Source organism: Bufo bufo, chromosome 7 (assembly GCF_905171765.1).
Source record: "Bufo bufo chromosome 7, aBufBuf1.1, whole genome shotgun sequence".
In the NCBI taxonomy this organism is placed as follows: Eukaryota; Metazoa; Chordata; class Amphibia; order Anura; family Bufonidae; genus Bufo; species Bufo bufo.
The window spans coordinates 214125894-214147407 of NC_053395.1; the positions used below are offsets into that span (position 1 = coordinate 214125894).

The 21514-nt window shown below is 44.8% G+C and overlaps 1 protein-coding gene across 1 annotated transcript; it reads right to left on the reverse strand.

The window, feature by feature from the left end:
- Nucleotides 1–1746: 1746 nt before the first annotated feature.
- Nucleotides 1747–20694, reverse strand: ARPC2 (actin related protein 2/3 complex subunit 2). The gene is made up of 10 exons (XM_040439350.1): nucleotides 20508–20694; nucleotides 18100–18134; nucleotides 14176–14288; nucleotides 9599–9644; nucleotides 9150–9336; nucleotides 7527–7620; nucleotides 6811–6937; nucleotides 4369–4469; nucleotides 2743–2843; nucleotides 1747–2082 (listed from the first exon to the last, which is right to left on the reverse strand). The coding sequence occupies exons 1-10, from the start codon at nucleotides 20579–20581 to the stop codon at nucleotides 2058–2060; spliced, it is 903 nt and encodes a 300-aa protein (XP_040295284.1). The 5' UTR covers nucleotides 20582–20694; the 3' UTR covers nucleotides 1747–2057.
- Between the last annotated feature and the right edge of the window lie 820 nt (nucleotides 20695–21514).

Consider the following 21514-nt stretch of genomic DNA (forward strand, 5'->3'; position numbering starts at 1 on the left):
CTGTTATGGAGGGGGATCTGTGGGTGACACTGTTATGGAGGGGGATCTGTGGGTGACACTGTTATGGAGGGGGATCTGTGGGTGACACTGTTATGGAGGGGGATCTGTGGGTGACACTGTTATGGAGGGGGATCTGTGGGTGACACTGTTATGGAGGGGGATCTGTGGGTGACACTGTTATGGAGGGGGATCTGTGGGTGACACTGTTATGGAGGGGGATCTGTGGGTGACACTGTTATGGAGGGGGATCTGTGGATGACACTGTTATGGAGAGGGATCTGTGGATGACACTGTTATGGAGAGGGATCTGTGGATGTCATTAGGCTGAAAAACACAACAAACCCATCAGAGAGATAACAAATACATTAGACGTCTCTGTCACAGAGTAGATCAGGTTGTTGATTGTGGCCTGTGGAATGTTTGTCCACTCCTCTGTGCGAGGTTGCAGAATATTTCCAGGAATTGTGTACAGATCCTTGTAATATGGGGCCGTGCATTATCATGCTGCAACATGAGGTGATGGTCGTGGATGAATGGCACAACAATGGGCCTCAGGATCTCGTCACGGTATCTCTGTGCATTCAAAATACTATCAATAAAATGCACCTGTGTTTGTTGTCCATAACATACGCCTGCCCATACCATAACAGCACCGCCACCATGGGCCACTCGATCCACAACGTTGACGTCAGCAAACCGCTCACCCACACGACGCCACACACGCTGCCTGCCATCTGCCCTGAACAGTAAAAACCGGGACTCATCCGTGAACAGAACGCCTCTCCAATGTGCCAGACGCCATCGAATGTGAGCATTTGTCCACTCAAGTCAAACTGCAGTCAGGTCCAGACCCCGATGACGAGCATGCAGATGAGCTTCCCCGAGGCGGTTTCTGACAGTTTGTGCAGAAATTATTTGGTTATGCAAACAGATTGTTGCTGCAGCTGTCCGGGTGGCTGGTCTCAGACGATCATAGAGGTGAACATGCTGGATGTGGAGGTCCTGGGCTGGTGTGGGTACACGTGGTCTATGGATGTACTGCCAAATTCTCTGAAACGCCTTTGGAGACGGCTTATGGTAGAGAAATGAACATTCATTGTGCGGGCAATAGCTCTGGTAGACATTCCTGCAGTCAGCATGCCAAATGCTCCCTCCCTCAAACGTTGCGACATCTGTGGCATTGTGCTGTGTGATCAAACTGCACATTTCAGAGTGGCCTTTTATTGTGGGCAGTCTAAGGCACACCTGTGCAATATTCATGCTGTCTAATCAGCACCTTGATATGCCACACCTGTGAGGTGGGATGGATTATCTCGGCAAAGGAGAAGTGCTCACTAACACAGATTTAGACAGATTTGTGAACAATATTTGAGAGTAATGGGTCTTTTGTGTATCTAGAAAAAGGTTTCTGATCTTTGAGTTCAGCTCATGCAAAAATGGGAGCAAAACCGAAAGTGTTGCGTTTATATTTTTGCTCAGTGTATGTTCTATTGGAAGGCAGCATTTTTATTTTTGGGGTTGATCGTGTACATGTGGGATACATAAGTTAATTTTATCGCATGGGTTTTTGCAGATGTGGCGATGCCAATTAGGTCTTTAAGTTTTATATGAAAAAAAAAAAAGATCTTTTTTGTTCAGATTTTTTTCAAATTTTCAAAGCCTTTTTTTGAGGTGTTCTTAAGAGTTTAATTCCTTTGCTACGACGTCCATGTTACACAATAGTAGAATAAAAAAACAACTGCAAAATAGGATAGAAAGATTTAATAATTCCAAAAAAACATTCATTGCACAATGTATTTTCACCAAGATTTTTTTCTTCTTTTTTATAAGAAACAAGTACGTAAAGCAGAATATGGCGCACAGTAGAGGGACATGACGAAAGCAGAAAGTCTCACTCTTCTGTTTACTCGACTTCGGTCTTGGCAAAGCAAAGCTTCAAATACACTGATTTTCACGGAACTGTTCCCCAGGGTCACTCTGGAACCGTTCCAACTGGAATTTTGACACCTGGGGCGATTGGTGCTTTTGAACGGTATTGACTTGGCATCAGCCATGGGTCAACGAGTGGCAAAGGTCTTGCCCCTAAAAATAAAAATTGGAAATTCCCTTTATCTGGCATATGATAACCCAGCACTTCCAAAACACAATATAAAGTTTAATTTCACAAAAGAGGATGAATTCTTGAAGGTTCTGTAGATTTAGCTGCTGGATTATTGGAAGGTCTTGCCGATAACATGTCCCATTACTAATGGATTACATTTTAGTGTAAATTTCCCCATCTGCTCAGTCAGACTGAGTATACATCCCCCTGCTGACAAGGAAAATGATTGCACCAAGCTGTCAATTTCATCATGAGTTCTAAGAAATGATGCTGCATGATTGCTATCTTATGAGGAATACAAGTGTTTTCTAAAACAGACAGCCAACAGGTTCTCTGCCAAAGATGCATCTCGCAAGTCCTGGCAGGGACGCACTTCAGTAGTCAAAGACGTGCAAGATACATAATGGCTTTGTCTATAGCAGCTGGAGATGCAAGCCAGGTCTTGGCGAGATACAGACAGAAATAGAGCCCGGTGAAGTGGGAGCTGCATATACCTGTCATGATCATTGGGGGTCCCTGCGGTCAGCCCCCTAGAGATCACACTGTTATCACCTATCTTGTGGACAGGTGATAAAAGTCGTTCATAGTCCAACTCTTTTAAGCTTTATTTCCATGATCTAGGTCCCTACAGATCTACTTACGACATGGTCTTCATCTCCTTTCTCTCTGCGTCAGGACGAGCTCTGTTCAGAACCTTGAGGAAGTCTGATGTTTTTGCCCTCATGCGAGTATGGATGTAAGCCTTTTGGAAAGGACAGAAAGATGCATGAAATACAACACCTTGCATTTCAGATCGTAAATCAGACATCAATGACTGCAAAGTGGTATTTAAAAAGGAGGCGTCATAATTAAAAGGGTTGTCTCACTACAACAAATGTCTTATTGTGTAGAGAAAGATAATACAAGGCTCTTACTAATGTATTGTCATTCTCCATATTGTCTCCTTTGCTGGTTTGATTCATTTTCCACCACATTATACACGGCTCGTTTCTAGGGGTTACGACCACCCTGAAATTCAGCACCGGTGGTCGTGATTGCACAGTATAGAAATTAGTGCTGGCCTCTCAGGTGGGAGTACGTATAAGCATGCATTTGCAGCAGAGGTGTACGGGGCCTCCTAGGTCCGTCGTTGGATTAATACTGTACGGAGATCACATGGCTCAATGAGGCGGTCAGTTATTTGCGAAGTCTCGCAAGACTTCTGTGAATAACTTCGGTATTCGATTTGTAAAGTGGAAAAACACTTTAAACTTGGATCTGACTGGTACCTTGAAACCAAAGCAGAGTTTTAAAGTGTTTTTCCGCGAATAACTGACTTCGCCTAATTGGTGTCCGTTCCATTTTTCTTTTTGCAGACCGTATGCGGAACAATTCATTTTAATGGGTTCGAGCGAAAAAACTAAAAAATAAAATAATTACTCCGTGTGCATTCTGTTTCCGTATATCCGTTCCACAAAGATATAGAACACGTCCTCCTATTATTGTCCGCATTATGGACAGTTCGGACTGTTCTATTAGGGGCCAGCTGTTCCGTAAAATACAGAATGCACAAGGACGTCATCCATATTTTTTAGGGATCTGTTTTTTTGTGGACTGCAAAATACATACGGCCGTGTGCTTGAGCACTTATTGTGTAGTCACTGAAGGAAAACCTTAATCTAAAATGTAGCTTTTATTAGGTCATTTAAAAAACATTACCCACAAAAATAGAATGTATAAAAAGACATGTAAGGCAGGAAATCTCATCAATACAAATAGGTTGTCACCATGTGGTCACTCACGGTTTCTGGGTGACGATAATCAGGTTTGGTCCTCCAGTTCAAGGTCCTGGCATTAATTCCAGTCTTGGGCTCTCTTAGTCATACAGGTTGGCATAGGGGAGGGGAATCCCTGGGAAAGGGAGGATGTGTCCCCCAATTTCCCTGCCATGGCATCTATCCCTAAAGTTAGGTTCCTGCCTCCTCTCAACCTGTCCGGACGCGTTTCCCCTGTTCTATTTGTTGAACAGGTTCATCAGGGAACATAAACAGATATTGGGCACGGTGGCTCATTTGGATAGTACAGCATTAATGCAAAATTTTGAGTGAAGCGACTTCGGATCTAGGATCCGAAGCTCGCTTCGCTCATCACTAAATACAAATGTAATACTAAAACCACTGCTAGGCTTGGAAGTTTTTTTTTTATGGGATATCGTAGTAAAAGGACACGATCTGAGGACACAATGTGGTCATGTTCTCTCCAGGACCCTTAATGGGTGGAGAACTCACCTTGGAGCACTTGATGTGGTAGTGCAGGTAATCCCGGAATGTGTGGATCAGATTGATGGTGTTGTCCCGTGCGTTGGCATTGGTGTGACGTGGAAAAAGCACTGACGGTAAAAAAAAAACAAAAAAAAAAAAAAAAACAGACATTAGCCGATACAGGAGAAAATTAAAAGTGTACTTAACCCTCTTCAGAACCGAGCATATTTTGGAGCTAAGGACCGATGTTTGAACGTCAACTTAAAGTTTAAAAGGTGTGGACATTTATGGTGTATCCAAATTTGCTGTGCTATAAATGGCTGATGCATGTCCAGGTCTCTTCTTTCACTTCTATGGAACTTCTGAAAATAGCCAAAGAAAAGGATGCTATTTTTTTTAATTTTTTGTAGTCCCATAATGGTGAAAGTAGAAAGCTGGGCATGCATAGCCCCCTCTCTATTCCCGGCGGCACAAGAAGGGCCCTGCACAAATACAGTATTAGGCATCATGCACATGAATGTATTTGGTTTCCGTAATCATTCAGTTTTTTGGTTTATTTTGCGGGTTGGATGCAGACCCATTCATTTCAATTGGTCCGCAAAAAATGCGGACAGCACACAGTGTGCTGTCTGCATCCGTATGTCTGTTCCATAGCCCTGCAAAAAAATAAAAAAAATAGAGCATGCCCTATTCTTGTCCATTTTGCAGATAAGGATAGGCATTGTTACAATGGATCCGAAAAAAAAAAAAAACATGCAATATGGATGTCAAATGGACGTCATTGTATTTTTTTTGCGGATCAGTGTTTTGCAGACCACAAAACACATACGGTCGTGTGAATGTAGCCTTACTATGTATACAACATAAATATTCAGATAGGACAAACCCTGTAAGGGTGCTTTCACACACGATACCTTTTAGAACCACCACTTACTGCCAAAACCAGGAGTGGATTGGAAAATAATAGAAAATCTAATGGAAAGAATTACACATACAGCCATGGCAGGTTTAGCAGCCCCTTTGTAGATGCATTCACCATTGATTGCAGCATCTATCGAGTTAAAGGGGTATTGCAGTTATCCCCTAGGGCAGGGATGCTCAACCTGCGGCCCTCCAGCTGTTGTAAAACTACAACTCCCACCATGCCCTGCTGTAGGCCGACAGATGTAGGCTGCTGGGGCATGTTGGGATTTGTAGTTTTGCAGCAGCTGGAGGGCCAAAGGTTGGGCACCCCTGCCCTAGGGGATAGGAGAAATCTATTAGATGGGTGGGGGTCCTACCACCGGGCCACCCACCGTCCTCAAGTACACTGTGGAGCATGCCTGAAATGAACAGAGCGGCTGTTCGGGCATGCATGCAGGTGATCCATTAATCTTTCTGGGAGTTCCGGAGATACTGAGTAAAGCACTCAGCTATCTCTGGAACGCCCATATATATGAATGGAGAGCCTGCATGAACGGCCGCTCTGTTCAGTTCGGGGGGCTCCTTGGGGTACAGGGCGCCTGTTCTTGTGATCAGTGAGGGCCTAGCAGTAGGACTCACAATCATCTAAAAGTTATCCTCTATTCTGTGGATAGCGTAGAAGTAACATCCATTCTTTGAGGAACCCAAAAACAACCTGTGCACTGGTGTAGGGCTGAAACGATTACTCGATTAAACTGAGTAATTCGACACACAAAAAAAAAAAACTCCTTTTTTGCATCAAAGATTCGTTTGTGTCATGTGACCACAGAGCAGGAGTGAAGCGCTTGCCATTACTCCGTGGTCTCCCGCTGCGCTTGGAATACTCACCTTTCCAGCAAGAGGCCTCCGGACACTTCACAGCACGTCCATGGTCCCTCGCTGCACTGAACTCCTGACGTACGCACGCAATGACCTGACGCAGTGTGTGAGGTCAGGCGCAGAGCAGCGCGGAACGATGGAGTGTCGGCGGTGCCCCTGCTGGGAAGGAAAGTTGGCGAAACCGAGGGGGTGGGGGCGCGACTAAGGCGGTATGCCTAGAGTGCACAGCGTCATAGCAACCATTGACTCTGTGCGATCCGGGTGTCAGGAGGAGCAGGACAGCAGAGACTATGGCACTGGGGTGGGGGAGGGAGAGGAGCTAATGGCACTGGGGTGAACTGATGCACTTGGGCTGATCGCACAGTGGGGAACGAAGGGTGTTGTGGACTAATGGCAGGGGGGGTCTTATGAGTTTTTATAAAGGAAAACGGTCTATTAAATCATTTTTTTCTTATTAGATTACTCGATTAATCGTAAAAAATAATCTATAGAATACTCGATTACTGAAATAATCGTAGACTCTAGCATTCCCATGACTCTCCCTTGAGCGTTAAAAAGGCTGCAAAGGACCTTGCGAGCACTAGGGAAAAAAAAATTATATATTTTTTGCAACTTTTCCAGAGTCGTTTGCAACTTCCTTTCCCATATGGACACAATAAGCTATGGTACAGCCGGATCCCTACTCACCGAATGTGATGTAACCAATGTTATCTCCCACTGCTGCGTCCGTGTCCTTCAACTCTAGGGGAGGCTCCCGATGGCTGAACAGAACCTGAGGTGCGGTGTGACTGGCGCGGCGTCCCTCCTTAAACTCCTGCAAGCAAAGGCTTGATGAGACACATTCCCACACCGATCAAGAGCTCATCTCAACTACTGCGACTGGTAAACATGAAGCAGTCATCTCACGGGTCGGGGGTGCTTCTTGGACAGATGCTCCCGACATGGATGTCTGGATGTAGAAGGACCATGAAGCGACTCACTACACGCTACACTGCTCTACAAGAGATGGTAATGATGCAATCCTGACTGAGCAAAACTCACCAATATGTAGTACACACAAGTGCTGGAGCATAGTGTGTAGGGAGGCCCTGTCCCCTCATCCCACTAGGCAGCTCTGCAAGCGGTGGCAACCAGTCCTGCTCGCCAACCTAAGACCGGTTGCTGGCGGCCATTTTAAATCATTCCCGAAGAACCCCTTTAAGATCACCAGTATTGGTCTTGTACAATGGTAAATACACTGGTACAGAATCCAGTGAATCCGCTTAATAAAGTTGGATTTTTCACTTTACCTGTTTAACATTTCGCTGCGGACTGGTAAATATACCAAGAGTGCAACCACCAACCAGTCCTTTCACTGGGTCAGATCCCTGTGCAGTAAAACCTATAGTACTACGGCAACTTACCTGCATGAACACTTTCCCTAAAACGACATCATCATCGTCCTTAAATACAGTGCTGAAGACCACAGTCACACGATCCTTCTTGGCTTCCACATACCTACAAAAATACATAGGTGAACTCAGAATAAAATGCCAGGCAATAACATAAGTTTAGTGGTTATCGGAAAACATCTGGAAAATATGCAATTTCTAGTAAGAGGTCTTCGTACAGCTATTCCAAAAATGTTTTATTCAGGTACATAGGAGGCAGTATTATAGTAGTTATATTCTTGTACATAGGAGCAGTATTATAGTAGTTATATTCTTGTACATAGGAGCAGTATTATAGTAGTTATATTCTTGTACATATGAGCAGTATTATAGTAGTTATATTCTTGTATATAGGAGCAGTATTATAGTAGTTATATTCTTGTACAGAGGAGCAGTATTATAGTAGTTATATTCTTGTACATAGGAGGCCGTATTATAGTAGTTATATTCCTGTACATAGGAGGCAGTATTATAGTAGTTATATTCCTGTACATAGAAGCAGTATTATAGTAGTTATATTCTTGTACATAGCAGCAGTATTATAGTAGTTATATTCTTGTACATAGGAGCAGTATTATAGTAGTTATATTCTTGTACATAGGAACAGTATTATAGTAGTTATATTCTTGTACATAGGAGCAGTATTATAGTAGTTATATTCTTGTACATAGGAGGCAGTATTATAGTAGTTATATTCTTACACATAGGAGGCAGTATTATAGTAGTTATATTCTTGTACATAGGAGGCAGTATTATAGTAGTTATATTCTTGTACATAGGAGCAGTATTATAGTAGTTATATTCTTGTACATAGGAGGCAGTATTATAGTAGTTATATTCTTGTACATAGGAGGCAGTATTATAGTAGTTATATTCTTGTACATAGGAGCAGTATTATAGTAGTTATATTCTTGTACATAGGAGGCAGTATTATAGTAGTTATATTCTTGTACATAGGAGCAGTATTATAGTAGTTATATTCTTGTACATAGGAGCAGTATTATAGTAGATATATTCTTGTACATAGGAGCAGTATTATAGTAGATATATTCTTGTACATAGGAGCAGTATTATAGTAGTTATATTCCTGTACATAGGAGGCAGTATTATAGTAGTTATATTCTTGTACATAGGAGGCAGTATTATAGTAGTTATACTCTTGTACATAGGAGCAGTATTATAGTAGTTATATTCTTGTACATAGGAGCAGTATTATAGTAGATATGTTCTTGTACATAGGAGCAGTATTATAGTAGTTATATTCTTGTACATAGGAGCAGTATTATAATAGTTATATTCTTGTACATAGGAGCAGTATTATAGTAGATATGTTCTTGTACATAGGAGGCAGTATTATAGTAGTTATATTCTTGTACATAGGAGCAGTATTATAGTAGTTATATGATGGGATGACTTGGCAGTTGTTGTCAATGAGTACAAAGCTTCTCCCACAAGTAGAATGAAAAACATGGGCTTCAACATGACGTCAAGGATATTCTCACAATAAATTTACTTTGATCAGGAGTAATTAAAAAATGTTGACTCCTGTTCAAATATTCACTTTCAATATTCCAGGGCTGGACATGAAGGACTTACATGGTCTCATCCTCCCGGTAGTGAATGACGGCTCTCTCTTCTCCATCTCTGCCCTCTTCCTGGAACCTGAAGTACTTCTCAAACACCGACGCGAAGCAGTTCCTCTTGAGCATACCGGCCTGGTGGATGACGGAGTCACGGTTGGGAGGAAGGTTTTCCAAGTCGTAGAGTAAAGACACATTGTAACCTGGCGGGGAAGCGATTTCTCATATTATATTGTGATGCTAGAAGCCTGTTAAAATGACTACATTATATAGAAATATCACACATTGAGACTTGTGTCTTAGACCAGGTGCATATAGCACGGTTGTCATACATTTTACACTAACCTAAAGAGGGAAATGTATGTTCACAAACTTAACGCAGTCACAAAGGGATGGAGGTGCTGCCATAAAAAGCCCGACACTACAGGAATGCAATGCAAAAAGACATAATATATAAAATCATACCAGATTCTGGAGAGACTAGATAATCTCCGTAGAGTTTCTTAAGAATCTGTGAATGTGAAAAAAAAAGAGAACACGTTTAGATCATTGGCCTCTACTTTTTCAGTGATCTCTAACCTACGTCTATCCGGCTGTTGCGAAACTACAACTCCCAGCATGTCCTGCAGGTACAGAGGTTGGGGTATGACCAATTATATAATTGTCGCTACCTATATTAGTGGTCAGCGGCCTGTAACTCCCATCATACTGAGCCTGCAACATTTCATTTTGAGCATGCATTAAGACTGAGGATGAGCCTTGTCATAAATTTGGTGCACCTGTCGGCAGCCCGTGCACCAGGCATAAAAACTGCAACTACTACAAATACTGTCGCACAGGCGTTTTGAAAAGTTGAAGAAAACATCCTTGCGTCCTCCAAAAAGTTTAATATTGAGGGATGACCTGGCCCTATACCCAGTGCAAGCAATTGGCGACGCCTGCTCAGATTTCTATGGTCAGTAAACTATTTGCAGCTGTACGCCATGAAATATGCAGAAAGCTGGAGTCAGCGCTGGGATCACTGAATAAACATGGCCGGCGGTGGACAGAGCTGCAGTGATGTTTGCTGAGCAGAGTGACTCAGAACGTCTGACACATTTCCTGCCTGCACCGCACACACATTACTCAAGACACTTGTATTCTGCCATAAAAGGAGCTGCAGCGTGCTACGATATATATATTACAGTAAAGTGCACGGTAGAGGTCCATTACAGGTTCCCTGGCCCCAGGTGAGGCGCCCGCTGGGTTAGGCTACTTTTACACTAGCGTTATAGCTTTCCGTTTGCGAGATCCGTCATGGGCTCTCACAAGCGGTCCAAAAAGGATCAGTTTTGCCCTAATGCATTCTGAATGGAAAAGGATCTACTTGCAGCGTTTTGGTGTCCGTCTGATGAAACTGAGCCAAACGGATCCGTCCTGGCAATGGGGACGGATGCATTTTCTATGACACAATATGGCACAGGAGAAACAGATCCGTCCTCCATTGACTTTCAATAGTGTTCAAGACGGATCCGTCCTGGCTATGTTAAAGATAATACAAACGGATCCGTTCTGAACGGATGCAGGCGGTTGTATTATCTGAACGGATCCGTCTGTGCAGATCCATGACGGATTCGCACCAAACGCGAGTGTGAAAGTAGCCTTAACGAAGCTGGGATAAATCAACTCTCTGTGCATGAGTCTTGGGGGAGAGAGGAAGTGACCCTAGAGAGAGGGGGGGGGAGGGGGAAGCCTGGGGGGTTTCTGTGGTCACAGCCAGGAGGGCTGCTAGACCGTGCGGCATAGCCGGATCTCTGCCCTGGACTTATGTTTGTTGAGCCTGAGACCCTGTGGGTAAACTACGCTTTAGAGGCGAGTCAGGGAGAAGACCTCTGTATTAGATAGGGCCCAGACCAGGCAGGAGTTTATTTTGGTTTGGATTCAGGTTTGTGCTGGCCCTAAAGTGCCAAAATAAAGCACCATTTGGACTTGAACCCCGTTGTCAGAGGACAAGTCTGTGATTGCGACCCCCTGTGAGAGAGCGATCTCTTACAAACAAAAAACATATCTATATATAGGAGCAGGCAGTATAATAGGGTATATGCTGCGGGATAAAAAAGCATGTCAATGGCTTCCCTCCTTGAATACAGATGATAATGTAGGCTCCAGCAGAACGTAACCAAACAGGAGCCGGGCAACCCCTACAAATGGAATGTGTCATCAGAAAATAATCGCTCAAATCATTTTTATTTTTATTTTGGCGATTTAAATTTTTTTATTTTCCTCATCACTATACACATTCTATATTTAAAAATCTGGCTTCAAAATTCTGTTAAAGGGATCTGTCCCCAGAAAATTCACTGTTAGACCAGGCACAATCTCAGCTGGATGGACCTTTCACTCTCACTTTTAACCCACATGCAAATTAGCAGTTACGTGCAACTAAAGCGGGCCCAGACCACTCTGTGGACACTTGCTCCTCCTGCTTCCTCTGATTAACGTGGCAGGGTTCTTAGCTAGTCACCTGGCCTGACCCCATCAATCAGCCCCACAAGGCCCTGGCGCCAGTTTAAGAATTAATTTCCTGATGAGCTTTAAATGCAGCCAAGGCAAGATGGCTGCCCCCATAACCATGTACAAAAAAAAAAATAGCGTGATGCAATCAGACAAATTCGCCTATTGGGCCGCTGTGCATGCCAGACCGGCAACGCAACACAAAGTACCACTAAACCTATTGACCGCACTGGTCCTGCCTCTGAACTATCCTCACAAGTACCTGCCATTTTACTTTGTGATCCCTTGTTCGCAGATGTGACTCCCATGGCTCCGGTTAGCAGGAAGAGCTGCGGTGGGCACACTGAGATTTTTCGCAAAAGCCCTGAGCGGTATTGTGTCCGCACTGTGCAATCTGATCAGGGGGGGATGCATCATCACTTACTTACACACTGGTTTACTAAGGCTACTTTCACACTTGCGTTTTTTTTCTTTTCCGGCATAGAGTTCCGTCACAGGGGCTCTATACCGTTAGAATCCTGATCAGTTTTATCCCCATGCATTCTGAATGGAGAGTAATCCGTTCAGTTTGCATCAGGAAGTCTTCAGTTCAGTCGTTTTGACTGATCAGGACAAAGATAAAACCACAGCATGCTACGGTTTTATCTCCGGCGAAAAAAACTGAAGACTTACCTAGATGCCGGATCCGGCATTTTTTACCATAGGAATGTATTAATGCCGGATCCGTCCTTCCGGTCTGCGCATGCGCAGATTGAAAAAAAAAAAAAAAAAAGTGAAAAAAATAAATGCCGGATCCGTTTTGCCGGATGACACTGGAAAGACTGATCCTGCATTTCAATGGATTTTTTCGACTGATCAGGCATTTTTAAGACTGATCAGTCTTACTAATGCCATAAGTTGGCATACGTTTTGCCTGATCCGGCAAGCAGTTCCGGCGACGGAACTGCTTGCCGGATCTCTCTGCCGCAAGTGTGAAAGTAGCCTTACAATACAGTTATAACCCCATGGAGCACCATGCTCTTTTCAATTACTGACACTCTGTCCACGTAACGCACAGACACAGATGCCAGCAAAAATCCCGAAGGAAATAGGGGAGTTCTGCCCCTCCCCCCACCTCAATTACGTCCATTTGCCCTTTATGGTAAAAGGAGTCTTTCATGGGAAAAATCGGTACCAGTCCCCAATGTGTAACACTCAAGCTTTGGGATACAAAGGGCAGCCTGATGCATATTACGGCGTGTTATAAACCTACTTATTGAGGCGCAGGACACGTGAAGTCAGGATGAGAGGGGTTTCTCTGACGACAATCACATCCAGATGTCAGAGTTTTGTTTCATCAAAAGCAACTGCGGCGTTTGAGAACAGAGGTCTCTTTTCTGTAATCAATCACAAGGCGATCGTGGGCTGATGGCGGGGTTGTCACATCAGTCGGGGGACAATAAAGGCCCCCCGGTTCCATCATCTTAGTATTCATTCCTATTACCCCCTGCCACTCACAGTGAGGTCACTGGCACAATAAACAGCAACGAACTGCAGTGTATTGTACAAGCAATTGCAAAGAAAAATCCCCTCGGCAGGAGAGGCTAAAAGGAACCCTTTCAGTCCTGGAGTTTTGTCGTTTTTCACACTCTGCCTTTCCGGAGCCATACATTTTCCGTCCACGTAGCCGTATAATGGCTTGTTGTTTGCGGGACAAGTTGCACTTGCTAATTCCAACATTTAATATTGCATACAATGCAGCGGAGAGCTGGAAAAAAAATTCCAATTGGGGTGAAATTGAAAAAAAAAAAAAAAAAAAGCCCAATTCCACAACAGTTTTATGGGTTTTGTTTTTTTGGCGTACCGTATACAGTAAGACTTCATTCTCTAGGTCAGGACGGTTACGGCGACACTACATACGTATGGTTTGTTTTTCATTTTAATACCTCCTATAACTTTTTTGTAGTTATTGTGTATGGAGCTGCGTGACCGATCATTTGAGGAGCAATCTGAACTTTTCATGGATACCATTTTGGGTTGTGTAAGACCTTTTTGATAATTTATTAAAAAAAAATATTTTGTCCCGGATGCCTCTTTAGAACAGCAGTCACCAGGCTGCTATGGCGCCCATCACTCTCACAAGCAGGGGTAATTTTCTGGTGCTGGTTGGCAAGGGGTTAAAGGGCATCTGTCAGAAGATTTGTGCTTATGAAACTGGCTGACCCGTTGCATGTACGCTTGGCAGCTGAAGGCATTTAGGTTGGCGTGATGACATTTTCACTGCCCGGCCCTGTCAAAGTGCAGAGGCAGCGACAGTTGCAGAGAGAGCAGAGCCTCTAGGTGTAATGGTAACGCCCCCGTTGCTCCTAGAGGCTCATTTGCATATCGTAATACATCATTTTTCATAGCAATGTGAACACATATGGACATGGGACCAACACAGATGCCTTCAGCTGCCAAGTGCACATGTAACAGGTCAGCCAGTGTCATAGGTATAACAGGTGGGCTTTAAAAATTACACACAAAAAATTATTCCCCCAAGAACGTAACCCCCTCACACACACACACACCTCGTCGGCTCCGTGATCCTGCAGCTCCTTGTAGAACTTTAGGGCGAGGCTGATCTGGATCTTCGCCTTGTCTCCATTTGGGTTAGAGATGTGATTCAGGACGCCATCAAAGTCTGGAGAAAAATGACAGGACAGAATCATGAAACTGGTGACAAAGCGAAGTTATTAAAATATCTACTCAACCAGTGCATTTCCCCCCCTGGGAAAGCTGGGTGAATATAAATTATATTGGGCAAACACTCAATCAGCGAACATCTCTCTTTACCGAACCTCTGCTTATTCTCCTCAAATAGAGAGTAGTGATGAGCGGCAGGGGTCATATTCGAATTCACAATATTTTGCGAATATTCGTTATATTCTACGATTTTTTTTACTCGAAAAGTCAACAAAGTAATAATCGCGTAATATGCAAATTTCCGTAATGCGAATTTTTATCTCAAATTTTTCAATTGCCGAGCAAAAACATTATTCCTCCCTGCTTCTTACTTGTGGGCCAATGAGTCATAGCACTATATCGAATATATTAGTTTTTTTCGAATATTCGTAATATTCTAAAACAAGAATATATAGCAATATAGCGAATATTTGGAAAAAAAAACAAAACGAATGTAGAGCAATTTAGCTAATATAGTGCAAAATTCTTTTTTTAAATGAAATTTAGACGAGAAAAAAATTACAACTATTAGACAAAGAAGATTATTGCACTATATTAGCTAAATTGCTCTACATTTGTTTTTTTTCTTCAAATATTCGCTATATATTCTTGTTTTAGAATATTACGAATATTCGAAAAAAACAAATATATGCGATATAATGCTATATATTCGTTCTTTTAGAATATTCATCATTTTTCCCATCTAAAGTCATGATTCCAGTGACTCATTGGCACAGAAGCAAGAAGCAGGGAGGAATCATGTTTTCACTCGGCATCTGAAAGATTTGCGATAAAAAAAAAATCTCGAATATTCGAAATTATGAATATATATCACTATATTCGAAATATTCGCGAATTTTCGAAGTAGCTATATTCACGATAAAAATTCGCATTTCGAATATTCGTGATCAACACTAAGAGGGGAAAAAGATGGTGCCGGACTCCTCTGGCCATGGCTCATCTCCTGAGAACAAAAGGATTGGGCATGCTGAAATGCAACTGCCCGCCCCTTCTCTCAAGGGAGAGTCAGGAGGCCCCATACCACACATTAGATGGTCAGTCAGTTCTGCCAAAATCCATATGTGCGTGGTCTGCTTACCAGTATGAGGCCATTTAGGCCCCCAAAGGGTTTGTCTCCCACTTATTTCTTGCATCCTTTGTTAACATACAATTAGGCATATATGTCATTCTGGCCGCAGGGGGGGGGGGGGGGGGGGGGGGGGTGTCCCAGCAAACACTGAGGGATATCTTCTATTGTCTAAGAATAAACCCTGTAGATGTCAGATTCGGGGTAAATGCACACGTTGTGCAGAGAACCCGTCCTGAAATCCGCAGAGAAATCCGTGTGGACAATCGACATCAATTGGTGCAGATTTGATGCGGATTTTACTCTCCACATTGAAGTGAATGGAGAAATTCCGGTCAGGAAAATAAAAACAAATTGACATGCTGTGCACCGCGGGTCAAAATCCGCACAGAATATCTGCATCGTGTACGTATTTCAAATTATCACAGAACACAATGTGCATGACCTACGATGCGGATTTTCTGCACACAAAATCCTGATCGTGGGCATTTAGCCTTTGTGTTTTCGAACATCCAGTAAATTCTGTGCCACTTCAGCAGGTAACACCAGCCCCATTTTCTCTACACAAACATCCACAGCGCGGAGCCCGCTGCGCAGCAGCTTGCGATATCGCTCCGCCCTGATAAGCAGCAGTTAAAGGATTTGTCCAGTGCTATGTAAAATCTAAGAGCAACTTCCTAACAGACTCTGGGGAGGAAACGATCAAAGGCTTCATGGCACTTTAATGGAGTAGGACATATCTGCACTGTAATTTGTGTCTTTGCACATCTGTCACTAGTCTATAAAGGGGGGGGGGGGGGGGGGGGCAGGGGTGTGGAATTCGTATCGCCCGAAGCCCGGGACATGCAGTTCTGGGCGCCGGGCAGGTAGTGTGTTCAGTAGCTTAGCCCTGCTGTGTATACAGAGGATATATATATTATATTTATATATATATATATATATATATAATATATATATATATATATATATATATATATATATATATATACATACATACAACCGGCCGCGATGTAGTGCATTCTGGACAGAATCATCTGATGTGAACGAGGACTAAACTTAGTCATTTCACACCACAAAGACTGGAACGCAAGCCAGCCGCCTCCCTGCATAAGGAAGCGTGGCGGTGCATTTAAATATGGTTTTGATTTAAAATTACTTTTTGTATCAGGACAAGTAGATCGAGCCCCCGCTTTAGTCCTTCGACAAGTATTTATTTATTTTTTGTATTCCCACACCTCTGGCCACGGGACCCGAGACACTTTGACAATAAGTATGTATTTTTGTACCGTATTTTGTGCCCAATAAGATGCACTTCGGCTCCCCTTAAGGTGGGGGAAAAATGTCAGTGTGTCTTATGGGGTGAATACTAATGAGCACATCCATTATGAAAGCGTTCATTAGTACAGGAGGACTGGAAAGAGGCAAATGTAGCGCTCCCCGGGCTCTGACACCTCATGCTGTACGGCACAGCATGCGTCAGGAAGAAGAGGAGAGCTGGAGCCTAGAGGTGGCGGCAGCGTCCAGAGCAGTAGAGGTAAGGCTACTTTCACACTCGCGTTTGGTGCGGATCCGTCATGGACAGATCCAGTCAGATAATACATCCGTCTGCATCCGTTCAGAACGGATCCGTTTGTATTATCTGTAACATAGCCAAGACGGATCCGTCTTGAACACCATTGAAAGTCAGTGGAGGACGGATCCGTTTTCTATTGTGCCAGATTGTGTCATAGAAAACGGATCCGTCCCCATTGACTTACATTCTGTGTCAAGACGGATCCCTTTGGCTCAGTTTTGTCAGACGGACACCAAAACGCTGTAAGCAGCCTCCAAAGCAGAATTAAGACGGATCGGAGGCAAACTGACGCATCCTGAGCGGATCCTTTTCCATTCAGAATGCATTAGGGCAAAACTGATCCGTTTTGGAACCGCTTGTGAGAGACCTGAACGGATCTCACAAACGGAAAGCCAAAACGCCAGTGTGAAAGAGCCGAAGATGATTTTATTTTATTGGCTCTGATCTGAGGTCTAGGGGTCATTCACACTGGGGTCGGATCTGAGCTCTGAAAAGGAGAGGGGGGTCTTATTCAGATTGGAGCTCTTATTTGAGTTCTGGGGATCATTAAAATTGGGAGTTTGATCTGTGGTTTGAATAGGGGGGGGGGGGGGGGAGTCTTATTCATATTGGGGTTCTGATCTGAGGTCCTATTAACATTGGGGCTCTGATGAATATTGGGGGTCAGACTGGTGGTCTGATCTGAGATCTAATGAAAAATAATTTTTTTCTTATTCTCCTCCTCTAAAACCTAGGTGCGTCTTATAGGCATACGGTATATATATTTATTTATTTTTACACAGGTCCGAAACTTAGCATTGGGTCCCAGTCACTGTTTTAATCATGCAATTGAACGGAGCCGCGCTGCAGTTCCCTCACACAGTAGGAGGCCGGGCTGCGACTGGGCGGGGAAAAACACTGAAAGGGATGCAGAACTAGGTTATCACTGCAGCCACGTCTCGGTGCCACCAATTCCATCCTAGCGATACCCAATAGCTTTAGAAGATGAGAATACTGCTCTAACTGAGCTGCCCAGAATTTATACAAGTCACGCTTCCCCTTCCCTCTGGGACTCCTAACAGTACACAATCTCCTTATGAGTACCCCTTTAAGATGTTACTAAAATGTTACCTGCAAATGTCACCTCCACAGCCTCTGGCTTGTTCCTAGGAGAGAAAAGAAGCAAAGCGTTAGCGGCAGAAGTGGACCCGGAGGTAGCGCCAGGGGCAGAAGTGGACCCGGAGGTAGCGCCAGGGGCAGAAGTGGACCCGGAGGTAGCGCCAGGGGCAGAAGTGGACCCGGAGTCCAAAATCAGCTCATCTGCCTGACCCAGGGTGCAACATACTCCCATACTGGGGGCCGACTGTCTATCAGAGTGAATGGACATGACTGGGAAAACTGGATCCTGGAGGGATGTGACATATACAAGTCATCCTTGTCCGTGTGCCTGCGGTGGGACCGCCAAGAGTCGAAGCCTTGCCAATCCGATAGTAAGGCCTCGTACGGTACATTAAATAGTGCCAATAACCCCTTCGTGACCAGCCCAATTTTGTAAACAGTATTTTCAATTTTTTCTTGTCACCTTCCAAGAGCCACAACTTTTTATTTTTCTGTGGACGTAGCAGTACGAGGGGAATTTTACCGTTTACTGGCACCGTTTAATGTTCCATACAATGTACTGCAAATACATGAAAGAGAAAGAAATTGCAATACCACCATTTTATTTGAATCAGTATGATTACAGCAACGCCAAATCTATATTTGTTTTACTACTTTAACCCCTTCACGACATCCACTGTACATGTACGGGCCGATGTGGGGACTTTTATAGACTGTGCCCGCCATAGCTAGCCGGTCACTGCCGTTTCATACATCAGACACCCAGCGGTAATGCTGATCACAGACATTTAACCTCTCAGATGCCGTGGTTAAATGTGACCACAGCCTCTGAAAAGCCAGAAACCTGGAACGCAGAGATCGGGGAAGGCGTTCATTCAAAGTAATGAGCCAGAGCCTGTGTCGGGCTTCCAGGCTCATTACTTGTATATTACAGTTCACTGACTGAGGACGACCTTCAGTTACATTGTTTCAAAAAGCCCTGGTAGTAGGGACACAGGGACGGTAACAGAAAAAGTTACAGCTCTTAGGATGTGTGTGGGGGGGGGGAGGAATAAAAAAAAAAAAACTAAAACTTTTTGTTTTGAGAAAAAGGATCAAATTAAATAAACTAAGAGGAAGACTCAAGGACTTCCATTTACTGGGAATGCAGTCAGTAACTGGTAGCACTGGGACTCCGCAGTCCTGCATTACTGAAGGCTTGTAGCAGCACGACTCCGGGGAAGAGCGCAGACACGATGGGGCTTGTGCTGAAATGCAGGCGAGATGAGGAAGTAACGCGGAAGATTTCACCCTTCACTTCCTCACAGCAGCTCAAATATATACACTGTATACGCACACTTATAGTGTAGTGTAATATATATATATATACACACACATACAGTATGTATGCACACACTAATAGTATATAAATACACATACCATATATATACACTGTATACGCACACTTATATATACATATATACACACACACTCCCCTATACATAGAATACATGTGTCTGATTGTTGGGGGTCCAGACACTGGGACCCCCACTGATCACAATAGGGTTCTGTGCCCCCCTGCTGAGCACACGCACAGCCGCTCCATTCATCTCGTTAGGACGGGGATGGCGAAGTGCAGCGCTCATATCTCCCTCAGTGACAAGGAAATGAATGGAGCTGCACATGCATGCCCGACCAGCGCAGCACCGTGCATACAAGTGGGCACCAGACCCCCATGGTCACAACACTGATCCCCTATCCACAGAAGAGGGGAACAGCTTCAGCTTTAGAACAACCCTTACCGGAAAATATTCAGCAGCCTTACCCTTTTCAGGATCTCTGCTTGCCGTCAGTGGACAGTAACATCCTGGCTTACAGCTGCAGACCTTACACTTCTCGCAGCTGAGAGTCTGTTACAATTGCATCCAGCCTGCACAGTCCTCTGGGAGGGAAACCAGCAGCTCCAGTCCAGACCGCTCGTCAGTGTGCGGCAGTCTGGAGTGGTCTAGACTGCATACAAATGCACCAAACCTCCAGCTCTGAGGAGTATTAATGCAGAACGGGTTTACATTTTTCATAGACATGAATGTCACCATTTCACTGACAGCAAGCAGAGATCTTACATACCACAAGAAACTGAAAGGCAAAGCAAATTAGAGGTTTGCAGAACTCATCACCATGAGCTCTCAGCTATAAGTAGTAAGAGGGCATAATATCTCTGCTTGCTGTCAGGCTGCTGACCATAAACATCTCAGGGCTGAGGGTTTGTTACAATAGCACCCAGTATTGGGGGTCAGTGGTAGCCAGTTATCTCTACCAGGTCACATTTTAGGGGGGCCCTTGTTGTAACCCAGAGAACACTGTAAGGCCCCTTCTCCCACCCTCATTCACATCCACTTCCTAGGGCCCGGAGGCCTCTGCCGCCTCCCTCCTCCACTCACCCGGCCGCCGCATTCTCGAACTTGAGGCTGAGGGTCTCCTCGATGATGCGGTTGTTCACCTCCAGCAGGATCATGGCGGCTCCCGGGTGCGGCTCACCTCACGGAGGGTTCAGGGCTGTGACTCGGTATCGGTCAGTGACAGGCCGCCGCTCCCCGCTTCCGCACTGCTAGGGGGGTGGTGTGTACGGGAGGACACGTGATCGCACAGGAAGGGGCGGGGCTTAGTCAGGCTGGAGCAGAGAATGAGAGGCGGAGACACGGGGAGCAGTCTATGTGTGAGAGAGGGGGAGACACGGGGAGCAGTCTATGTGAGAGAGGGGGAGACACGGGGAGCAGTCTATGTGAGAGAGGGGGAGACACGGGGAGCAGTCTATGTGTGAGAGAGGGGGAGACACGGGGAACAGTCTATGTGTGAGAGAGGGGGAGACACTGGGAGCAGTCTATGTGTGAGAGAGGGGGAGACACTGGGAGCAGTCTATGTGTGAGAGAGGGGGAGACACCGGGAGCAGTCTATGTGTGAGAGAGGGGGAGACACCGGGAGCAGTCTATGTGTGAGAGAGGGGGAGACACCGGGAGCAGTCTATGTGTGTGAGAGAGGGGGAGACACCGGGAGCAGTCTATGTGTGAGAGAGGGGGAGACACTGAGAGCAGTCTATGTGTGAGAGAGGGGGAGACACTGGGAGCAGTCTATGTGTGAGAGAGGGGGAGACACTGGGAGCAGTCTATGTGTGAGAGAGGGGGAGACACCGGGAGCAGTCTATGTGTGACAGAGGGGGAGACACGGGGAGCAGTCTATGTGAGGGAGGGGGAGACACTGGGAGCAGTCTATGTGTGTCAGAGGGGGAGACACTGGGAGCAGTCTATGTGTGTCAGAGGGGGAGACACTGGGAGCAGTCTATGTGTGAGAGAGGGGGAGACACGGGGAGCAGTCTATGTGTGAGAGAGGGGGAGACACGGGGAACAGTCTATGTGTGAGAGAGGGGGAGACACTGGGAGCAGTCTATGTG